General features: G+C 45.6%; 2 protein-coding genes across 2 annotated transcripts in view; both read right to left on the reverse strand.

Annotated features, from left to right (window-relative positions):
- Positions 1 to 1582: 1582 nt before the first annotated feature.
- On the reverse strand, positions 1583 to 2752 carry LOC133548677 (dynein regulatory complex subunit 4-like). The gene has a single exon (XM_061893648.1). It carries the CDS (start codon positions 2750 to 2752, stop codon positions 1583 to 1585), a length of 1170 nt encoding a protein of 389 aa, XP_061749632.1.
- A 5757-nt stretch (positions 2753 to 8509) lies between these two features.
- LOC133548678 (E3 ubiquitin-protein ligase TRIM9-like) overlaps positions 8510 to 11704 on the reverse strand; it is a 47831-nt gene continuing 44636 nt past the window's right edge. The window contains exons 7-8 of the mRNA XM_061893649.1: positions 10858 to 11038; positions 8510 to 8520 (exon numbers count right to left, since the gene is read on the reverse strand). Of these exons, the coding sequence (XP_061749633.1) occupies positions 8510 to 8520; positions 10858 to 11038 (192 nt within the window). The remainder of the gene's footprint in view (positions 8521 to 10857; positions 11039 to 11704) is intronic.

The raw sequence follows: 11704 nt of genomic DNA on the forward strand, positions 1-11704 counted from the left end.
GGGCCAGATATTTTTTCAACTTAAGAACTGAAAAGGCTTTTGAACATGAAGCTTTTTAATTCTACACAGGCTCTAAAAAAGTGTGTTCTAACACAGCAGCAGCTGTGAAAACACGGCTGCACCACCCTTCCTGGTCCTGGTTCTGGTTTCCGAGCAGATGGTCTGAGCAAGAGCTGAGAATTCCTCCAATTCCATCCGTAGGGCTTGTTTCAGCTGTGAGACATCAGCGTGTTCCAGATCTGATTGGAAAGATTTGAAACTCTGCATCAGGAAGCCATCTGTAGTCGATCCCTGGTAGATGTCCGCTTCCTCCTGTCCATGTGGACCACAGAGTCCTTCTGACCGTGGTCCACCCTTTCAGTTCATCCATTCCAAACGTCCAACCACGTCAACAACTTTACATGCTGAGGAAATATTTGAAACTCTGCTTCAGGAAGCCATCTGTAGTCGATCCCTAGTGAATGTCCGCTTCCTCCTGTCCATGTGGACCACAGAGTCCCTCTGACCGTGGTCCACCCTTTCAGTTCATCCATTCCAAACGTCTAACCACGTCAACAACTTTACATGCTGAGGAAATATTTGAAACTCTGCATCAGGAAGCCATCTGTAGTCGATCCCTGGTAGATGTTCGCTTCCTCCTGTCCATGTGGACCACAGAGTCCCTCTGACCGTGGTCCACGCTTTCAGTTCATCCATTCCAAACGTCTAACCACGTCAACAACTTCACATGCTGAGGAAATATTTGAAACTCTGCATCAGGAAGCCATCCGTAGTCGATCCCTGGTAGATGTTCGCTTCCTCCTGTCCATGTGGACCACAGAGTCCCTCTGACCGTGGTCCACCCTTTCAGTTCATCCATTCCAAACGTCCAACCACGTCAACAACTTTACATGCTGAGGAAATATTTGAAACTCTGCATCAGGGAACCATCCGTAGTCGATCCCTAGTAGATCAATCAATCAATCAATGTTTACTTATATAGCCCTAAATCACTAGTGTCTCAAAGGGCTGCACAAGCCACTACGACATCCTCGGTAGGCCCACATAAGGGCAAGGAAAACTCACACCCAGTGGGACGTCGGTGACAATGACGACTAGGAGAACCTTGGAGAGGAGGAAAGCAATGGATGTCGAGCGGGTCTAACATGATACTGTGAAAGTTCAATCCATAATGGATCCAACACAGTCGCGAGAGTCCAGTCCAAGGCGGATCCGACACAGCAGCGAGAGTCCCGTTCACAGCGGAGCCAGCAGGAAACCATCCCAAGCGGAGGCGGATCAGCAGCGCAGAGATGTCCCCAGCCGATACACAGGCTAGCAGTACATGGCCGCCGGATCGGACCGGACCCCTTCCACAAGGGAGAGTGGGACATAGGAGGAAAAGAAAAGAAACGGCAGATCAACTGATCTAAAAAGGGAGTCTATTTAAAGGCTGGAGTATACAAATGAGTTTTAAGGTGAGACTTAAATGCTTAAAAAATAGATGTTCGCTTCCTCCTGTCCATGTGGACCACAGAGTCCCTCTGACCGTGGTCCACCCTTCCAGTTCATCCATTCCAAACGTCTAACCACGTCAACAACTTTACATGCTGAGGCTCTTCTCGAGCTTCTCCAGGGTTTCGCTCACAGCTTCCACTTTCAGCGTCAGCTGCCGCTTCCTCAGTCCGTTCCGGTGCTGTGCCTCCAGGAGAGCCTCCGCCTGCTTCCTGAGCAGCTCCTCCTGCTCCAGCTCCTTGAAATGGAGATCCTCGAGCAGCCTCCCGTGCTTGACGGACAAATCCTCCAGTTCGTCCTCCAGCGCTCTCACGCGAGCTTCGCTGGCCTCCCTCATAGCCTTGTCCTCGTTGTGCTTGTCCAGCTGCTTGTGGAGCTCCTGCAGCTTCTTCTTGTCCTGTTGGAGGCTCTCGTGGGGACACGACGGCTGCTTGTGAGCCGAGGACAGCTGGCGCACCACGCCCTGGCACATCAGCGTGGTCAGCTGTTTCTCCAGCAGGCAAATCTCCTCCATGTGGGCTTGGTAAAAATCGGAACTCTGCTGAAGCGCCAGCCGGAAGGCGCCGTCGTGTTCCTTCTTCAGCGTCTCCAGACGTATTTGCATCTGCGTGTCCAGGATGTTGATCTCGGCCTCCAGCTTTTTTTCCGACGCCTCGATCATGGGGAGGATCTCGGCGTTGTGTTTGGCTTCCAGCTCCACCGTCCTCCAGTCGTGCGGGACTCTAATGTCCACCAGCTCGACCGCCTGTTCGAACTTCAGCTCTTCGATGTGGTTCTGGCTCTGGAGCTCTTTCTCACTGAGATCCACCTGCAGGCTGCGGATCTCACTCAGGGCGCCCTGCTCCATCTCAAAGCGCTTGTTGTCGTGGAGCGAAGAGTAACTGGCCTTGTCCAGCTTCAGCTGGGAGATGTTGCTCTGACACTCGGACTCCAGGTGCCGCACTTTCTGCTGGTACTTCGCCACCTTCACCCGGTTGCGCATCTTGGCCTCGTCCCGGGCGATGCTGCCCTCCCTCAGCTTGTCCTTCACGTCCTGGAGCTTCCCCTTGGAGATCTCCCAGAAGGCTGTGACCTGGTCCCTCATCAGCTGGAAGCTCTTTTTCTCCTCCTGGATGCGGCCCAGCTCCTCGGTCATCTTGGCGATGCGGTCCGTCAGTTGCTCCTCAGACATCTCTTCCAACGGGAGGTTATCATTGAACACGGGCTTTCCTTTGCCCTTGCCCTTCCCCTTGCCCTTGCCCTTTCCTTTCCCAGCCATCTTTCCACCGATCCAGCAGCACAATATCGATAAAAAGTCACGGTTGTGCGTCGTCGGAAGCCCAGATGTCCTTAACTCTCTGGTACCACATCCGCAAATGTGTGCTGACGATGCGTCTTTTGAAGATCAATCATCGTGGATGACATCACGAGATATCTTTACACGACATGTGCCGATCTCATAAAACCTTCAGAAGTGATGCAACAAGGATCTTGGACTGCACTACTCAACTATTGACCATTGATAGAATGTTCTGGCAGGGTGAAGCGCGTCTGTTGTAACGTAAAACCTGGACCGGGAAAAGCCTAGTAGGATCAGTCTCTGAGGTCCATTGTGTCTTTTCAGCAAAGACCAGAGATCAGCACATTCCGCATCTGAGAAGAATTATGGTTTGTAGAAGATGTTTGACACTGAAGACGTTTCCTCTCCAATGGAACCTTCTTTTCCTTCAGTTCTGAGGATGACACAAGCTTCCTGTTTCTTTCCAGGGAGGAACTCCAAAAAAAATGCAACAGAGTTGACCACAGAAACTGTTATTTCATCTTCTACAAAGTGGAGATGTAAAATCCAAAAGCCAGTTTAGTCTGACTGTTTGCTTAATAGAGAAGAAGTTAGCATGAGGCTAATCAAATGTTTTAGCAACCTTTCTGTGCCAAAATTGGCCAAAAATTGTACAAAACCCAAAGCCAGTGAAGTTGGAACCTTGTGTCAATGCTAAATAAAAACATAGTGGATCTAACATAATAGTGAGAGTCCAGTCCACAGTGGATCTAACATAATAGTGAGAGTCCAGTCCATAGTGGATCTAACATAATAGTGAGAGTCCAGTCCATAGTGGATCTAACATAATAGTGAGAGTCCAGTCTGTAGTGGATCTAACATAATAGTGAGAGTCCAGTCCATAGTGGATCTAACATAATAGTGAGAGTCCAGTCCATAGTGGATATAACATAATAGTGAGAGTCCAGTCCATAGTGGATCTAACATAATAGTGAGAGTCCAGTCCATAGTGGATCTAACATAATAGTGAGAGTCCAGTCCATAGTGGATCTAACATAATAGTGAGAGTCCAGTCCATAGTGGATATAACATAATAGTGAGAGTCCAGTCCATAGTGGATCTAACATAATAGTGAGAGTCCAGTCCATAGTGGATCTAACATAATAGTGAGAGTCCAGTCTGTAGTGGATCTAACATAATAGTGAGAGTCCAGTCCATAGTGGATCTAACATAATAGTGAGAGTCCAGTCCATAGTGGATCTAACATAATAGTGAGAGTCCAGTCCATAGTGGATCTAACATAATAGTGAGAGTCCAGTCCATAGTGGATCTAACATAATAGTGAGAGTCCAGTCCATAGTGGATCTAACATAATAGTGAGAGTCCAGTCCATAGTGGATCTAACATAATAGTGAGAGTCCAGTCCATAGTGGATCCAACATAATAGTGAGAGTCCAGTCCATAGTGGATCTAACATAATAGTGAGAGTCCAGTCCATAGTGGATCCAACATAATAGTGAGAGTCCAGTCCATAGTGGATCTAACATAATAGTGAGAGTCCAGTCCATAGTGGATCTAACATAATAGTGAGAGTCCAGTCCATAGTGGATCTAACATAATAGTGAGAGTCCAGTCCATAGCGGATCTAACATAATCGTGTGAGAGTCCAATCCATAGCGGATCTAACATAATAGTGAGAGTCCAGTCCATAGTGGATCTAACATAATAGTGAGAGTCCAGTCCATAGTGGATCTAACATAATAGTGAGAGTCCAGTCCATAGTGGATCTAACATAATAGTGAGAGTCCAGTCCATAGTGGATCTAACATAATAGTGAGAGTCCAGTCCATAGTGGATCCAACATAATAGTGTGAGTCGAGTCCATAGTGGATCTAACATAATAGTGAGAGTCCAGTCCATAGTGGATCTGACATAATAGTGAGAGTCCAGTCCATAGTGGATCTAACATAATAGTGAGAGTCCAGTCTGTAGTGGATCTAACATAATAGTGAGAGTCCAGTCCATAGTGGATCTAACATAATAGTGTGAGTCCAGTCCATAGTGGATCTAACATAATAGTGTGAGTCCAGTCCATAGTGGATGAACATAATAGTGAGAGTCCAGTCCATAGTGGATCTAACATAATAGTGTGAGTCGAGTCCATAGTGGATCTAACATAATAGTGAGAGTCCAGTCCATAGTGGATCTAACATAATAGTGTGAGTCCAGTCCATAGTGGATCTAACATAATAGTGTGAGTCGAGTCCATAGTGGATCTAACATAATAGTGAGAGTCCAGTCCATAGTGGATCTAACATAATAGTGAGAGTCCAGTCCATAGTGGATGAACATAATAGTGAGAGTCCAGTCCATAGTGGATCTAACATAATAGTGTGAGTCGAGTCCATAGTGGATCTAACATAATAGTGAGAGTCCAGTCCATAGTGGATCTAACATAATAGTGAGAGTCCAGTCCATAGTGGATCTGAAGTGAAGTGAATTATATTTATATAGCGCTTTTTCTCTAGTGACTCAAAGCGCTTTACATAGTGAAACCCAATATCTAAGTTACATTTAAAGCAGTGTGGGGTGGCACTGGGAGCAGGTGGTTAAAGTGCCTTGCCCAAGGACACAACACTATGTTGATTTTGCTAACCCAGCATGATGTTAAAATATAATGTTAGCATGTAGCTCACATAGCTATGCTAGTGCTGCTAACCTATTTTATTTTTAAATGTAATGTTAGCATGTAGCCCACATAGCTATGCTAGTGTTGCTAACCTAGCATGGTGTTAAAATGTAATGTTAGCACGTAGCTCACTTAGCTGTACTATTGTTGCTAACCTAGCACGATGTTAAAATGTAATGTTAGCATGTAGCTCACATAATTACACCAGTGTTGCCAATCTAGTATGATGTAAACATGTAATGTTAGCATGTAGCTCACTTAGCTATACTATTGTTGCTAACCTAGCATGGTGTTAAAATGTAATGTTAGCATGTCGCTCACATTAATTAAATAGTCCATTTTTTGAGAAGGCAGCAGTTCAAACGATTTCAGTTTTTAGAAACTCACAAATATAAGTTAATCTTTTTTTTAATGACATTTTCAGCGGCCCCAGGTAAGTAAGCGCCTGTGTCTGCCTAATGGTAAGCGCGCCCCTGGGCTCTGGGAGTGTAAAGTGTGCAGGTGTGTTGTCTGACTGCTGTGTGAGTACAGGTGAGGCGCCGGCTCCAAACAAGCGGAGGCCTGCCTGCGCTCGGAGGATGAAACTAAGCTGAGGTTTAGGAATGTCGAGTGTGAAATCCCAACAATGCCGTCGGCAGCCTTCAAACGCCCTCCTTGGGAAAACTGCTAAATTTTTGTGATCTAACATAATATTGTGAGAGTCCAGTCCATAGTGGATCTAACATAATAGTGAGAGTCCAGTCCATAGTGGATCTAACATAATAGTGAGAGTCCAGTCCATAGTGGATCTAACATAATAGTGAGAGTCCAGTCCATAGTGGATCTAACATAATAATGAGAGTCCAGTCCATAGTGGATCTAACATAATAGTGTGAGAGTCCAGTCCATAGTGGATCTAACATAATAGTGAGAGTCCAGTCCATAGTGGATCTAACATAATAGTGAGAGTCCAGTCCATAGTGGATCTAACATAATAATGAGAGTCCAGTCCATAGTGGATCTAACATAATAGTGAGAGTCCAGTCCATAGTGGATCTAACATAATAGTGAGAGCCCAGTCCATAGTGGATCTAACATAATAGTGAGAGTCCCGTCCATAGTGGATCTAACATAATAGTGAGAGTCCAAGTCCATAGTGGATCTAACATAATAGTGAGAGTCCAGTCCATAGTGGATCTAACATAATAGTGAGAGTCCAGTCCATAGTGGATCTAACATAATAGTGTGAGAGTCCAGTCCATAGTGGATCTAACATAATAGTGAGAGTCCAGTCCATAGTGGATCTAACATAATAGTGAGAGTCCAGTCCATAGTGGATCTAACATAATAGTGATGAGTCCAGTCCATAGTGGATCTAACATAATAGTGAGAGTCCAGTCCATAGTGGATCTAACATAATAGTGAGAGTCCCAGTCCATAGTGGATCTAACATAATAGTGTGAGAGTCCAGTCCATAGTGGATCTAACATAATAGTGAGAGTCCAGTCCCATAGTGGATCTAACATAATAGTGAGAGTCCAGTCCATAGTAGATCTAACATAATAGTGAGAGTCCAGTCCATAGTGGATCTAACATAATAGTGAGAGTCCAGTCCATAGTGGATCTAACATAATATTGTGAGAGTCCAGTCCATAGTGGATCTAACATAATAGGGAGAGTCCAGTCCATAGTGGATCTAACATAATAGTGAGAGTCCAGTCCATAGTGGATCTAACATAATAGTGAGAGTCCAGTCCATAGTGGATCCAACATAATAGTGAGAGTCCAGTCCATAGTGGATCTAACATAATAGTGTGAGAGTCCAGTCCATAGTGGATCTAACATAATAGTGTGAGAGTCCAGTCCATAGTGGATCCAACATAATAGTGAGAGTCCAGTCCATAGTGGATCTAACATAATAGTGTGAGAGTCCAGTCCATAGTGGATCTAACATAATAGTGTGAGAGTCCAGTCCATAGTGGATCTAACATTAATAGTGTGAGAGTCCAGTCCATAGTAGATCTAACATAATAGTGAGAGTCCAGTCCATAGTGGATCTAACATAATAGTGAGAGTCCAGTCCATAGTGGATCTAACATAATAGTGAGAGTCCAGTCCATAGTGGATCTAACATAATAGTGAGAGTCCAGTCCATAGTGGATCTAACATAATAGTGTGAGAGTCCAGTCCATAGTGGATCTAACATAATAGTGTGAGAGTCTAGTCCATAGTGGATCTAAAGGTGTTTGTTGTTGTCGAACCCCAAGATGCAGAGATGGAGGCAGGCATTGGATATGAAGACATGATTTTAATATAAATAATAGAACAAGAACAAACATAAAGCACGCACGTGGGCGGAATAACAAACTAAGGGAGCTAGCACTGGGACCTAGAAAAACAAAAAGGAACTTTAGCATGGAAGCTAGTGGAAAACAAAACAGAAAAACTGGAAATAGTTCATGCTAACAGAAACAGCTTACCGCTACGACGACCAGGACAAGATGTAGCACGACAGGTAGTAGCTGTAACAAAAAACGACATGACACGATAGCAACGACAAGAGCGACGTGTGGCCAACAAGAATAGAAGTCCGAATGATACAATGATCCAGCAACTGACACAAGACGAAGAGGGGCGGCATGGCGTAGTGGGTAGAGCGGCCGTGCCAGAAACCTGAGGGTTGCAGGTTCGCTTCCCACCTATTGACATCCAAATCGCTGCCGTTGTGTCCCTTGGGCAGGACACTTCACCCTTTGCCCCCGGTGCCGCTCACACTGGGGAATGAATGATGAATGAATGATTGGTGGTGGTCGGAGGGGCCGTAGGCGCAAACTGGCAGCCACGCTTCCGTCAGTCTACCCCAGGGCAGCTGTGGCTACAGATGTAGCTTACCACCACCTTTGTGTGAATGAATGATGGGTTCCCACTTCTCTGTGAGCGCTTTGAGTATCTAACAATAGAAAAGCGCGATATAAATCTAATCCATTATTATTATTATTATTAAATAGGAGTGGGCTGATTGGCAACAGGTGTGGCCAGGTGCCAATCAGCCGCAGCTGAGGAGGAACACAGCTGACAAAATTAGAGCACTAGACAGGAACTAAAGACAGGAGATACGAAACACAGAGGAAACAAAGACAAATGCAGAGGAAAACTAAAACATAGACAAACTGTCAGGGGAAAGCCTGACACAACCATTCCTTTCAAAACATGCGTAATCTGTTTGAAGCTGAAATCCGAGTCTGAATCCGAGCTAATGTCGCTATATCTTGCTGTGCTATTCGCCATTGTTTGTTTACATTGGCAGCACTATGTGACGTCACAGGGAAATGGCCAGTGTCTTCGCAGAGAGGGAAAAAAAAGGCACTTTAAAGCTTTTTTTAGGGATATTCCGGGACCGTAAAATAAAAAAAAATACAACAAGCCACTGGGAACTGATTTTTATTGTTTTTAACCCTTTTGAAATTGTGATAATGTTCCCCTTTAACACAAATCAATCGTCCTGTCCCCTTAGCAGAAAAACAGCCCCAAAGCATGATGTTTCCACCCCCATGCTTCACAGTAGGTATGGTGTTCTTGGGATGCAACTCAGTATTCTTCTTCCTCCAAACACCACCAGTTGAGTTTATCCCAAAAAGTTCTATTTTGGTTTCATCTGACCACATGACATTCTCCCAATCCTCTGCTGTATCATCCATGTGCTCTCTGGCAAACTTCAGACGGGTCTGGACATGCACTGGCTTAAGCAGGGGGACACGTCTGGCACTGCAGGATTTGATTCCCTGTTGGCGTAGTGTGTTACATATGTGGTCCTCTCCAAGGTTCTCATAGTCATCATTGTCACCGACGTCCCACTGGTTGTGAGTTTTTCCTTGCCCTTATGTGGGTTCTTCCGAGGATGTCGTGGTGGTTTGTGCAGCCCTTTGAGACACTTGCGATTTAGGGCTATATAAGTAAACATTGATTGATGATATATATATATATATATGTATATGTATATATATATATACATACACGTATATATATATATATATATATATATATATATATATACATATATATATATATGTATATACATATATATATATATATATACATATATATATATGTATATACATATATATATATATGTATATACATATATATATATATGTATGTATATATATGTATATATATATGTATATGTATATATATATGTATATATATATACATATATGTATGTCAATCAAAGGCCTCCGTCAGTCGTAACGACTATGGATACTGCGCCAGTCCAGAGGTCAAGTTTAAACTCAGCGACAACGCCTGCTGTGGCTGATGAGTCCGATGTGGGAGAGGCAAACACGGCCGCATTTACTGCAGATGTAGCTGGAAGGCGCAACTGCAGGAGTGCTTGTCTTCCGCTTGGTTCTTTTTTCATTGGCTGTGGCATGGATCTTTTCCTCGCCAGTCTTCAGCTGTTTGTGAAGGACACTGCGCCATTTGCTGCGGCCAGCCGCTACTTCTTCCCAATGTTCAGTGTTTATGTCCAGGGCTTTCATGTCCCGCTTGCAGATATCTTTGAAGCGCAGTTTCGGCCGGCCAACAGATCTCTTGCCAGAGGCAAGTTCGCCATACAGGATGTCCTTTGGGATACGTCCATCCTCCATACGGCACACGTGGCCGAGCCAACGCAGCCTGCGTTGTCTGAGCAGCGTGAACATGGTAGGAAGACCAGCGCGTTGGAGGACTTGGGCATTCGTCACCTTGTCACTCCAATGGATGCCGAGGATGCGGCGAAGGCAGCGCATGTGGAAGGTGTTCAGTTTGCGCTCCTGTTTGGAGTATGTTGTCCATGTTTCGCTGCCGTAGAGAAGAGTGCTGACAATGCAGGCGTTGTACACTGCCATCTTGGTAGGAGTTGTCAGCTTCCGGTTCTCCCAGACGCGGGTTGTGAGGCGCCCTAGGGTTGTGGCAGCTTTGCCGATACGTTTGTTGATCTCACTATCAAGGGACAGATTGTCACTGATGGTGGATCCCAGGTAAGTAAATTGGTGTACTATTTTGAGTTGGTGCTTATCAATTGTGATGGCTGGTGGAGTGTCCACTTCCTGACTCAGCACATTGGTCTTGTTTAGGCTGATGGAAAGCCCAAAGTCTTTGCAGGCCTGGGAGAATCTGTCCATAAGGCACTGGAGTTCTGGTTCAGTGTGCGAAATGACGGCGGCATCATCCGCAAAGAGCAGGTCCCGGATGGTTGTCTCACGGACTTTGGTCCTTGCTTTAAGACGGGCTAGGTTGAAAAGTCGGCCGTCAGATCTTGTACGTAGATAAACCCCTTCTGTTGCAGTCCCAAAAGCATGTTTGATGAGCAGGGCAAAGAAGATACCGAAAAGGGTAGGAGCAAGGACGCAACCTTGTTTGACTCCGCTCTTAATGTGAAATGGGTTGGATATGCTACCCTCATACTGGATGGTTGCCTTCATGTCGTCATGGAAAGATCTAATGAGACTATGGAGCTTTGGAGGGCATCCAATCTTGGGTAGGATGCTGAAGAGCCCTTCTCTGCTAACCAGGTCGAAAGCCTTGGTCAGGTCAATGAAGGATATGTACAGGGGCTTCTGTTGTTCCCTGCATTTCTCCTGAAGTTGGCGTAGGGAGAATATCATGTCCACTGTAGAGCGCTTGGCGCGAAAGCCGCATTGAGATTCCGGGTAAACGCGCTCAGCAAGAGTCTGAAGGCGCACAAGCACGACACGGGCATAGAGTTTTCCTACTATATTCAAGAGGGAGATGCCCCTGTAATTGTTACAGTCGCTCCTGTCGCCCTTATTTTTGTAAAGGGTGACAATCTTGGCATCTCTCATGTCCTGCGGCACGGCTCCCTCTTTCCAGCACTGGCAGAGGACATCATGCAAAGGCTGCAGGAGGGTGTCTTTACAGCGCTTGATGAGATCTGGGGGGATGCCATCAGTACCAGGTGCTTTGCCAATCGCTAAGCTGTCGATCGCTTTGTGAAGTTCAGCAAGTGTTGGTTCAGCATCTAATTCCTCAATGATGGGCAGCTGTTCAATGGCATCAAGGGCTGAGGCGACTACAGTGTTCTCTCTGGAGTAGAGTTCTGAATAGTGCTCTACCCATCTGTCCAACTGCTTGCCCTTGTCAGTGATAACTTCCCCGCTGGTGGTCTTTAGGGGGGCTGTTTTGCTCCGTGTTGGGCCCAGAGCAGCCTTTATGCCCTCGTACATCCCTCTGATGTTACCTGAGGTAGCTGCAGACTGGATGGATTCACTGAGTTGTTGCCAGTA

Source organism: Nerophis ophidion, linkage group LG03 (assembly GCF_033978795.1).
Source record: "Nerophis ophidion isolate RoL-2023_Sa linkage group LG03, RoL_Noph_v1.0, whole genome shotgun sequence".
Lineage (NCBI taxonomy): Eukaryota > Metazoa > Chordata > Actinopteri > Syngnathiformes > Syngnathidae > Nerophis > Nerophis ophidion.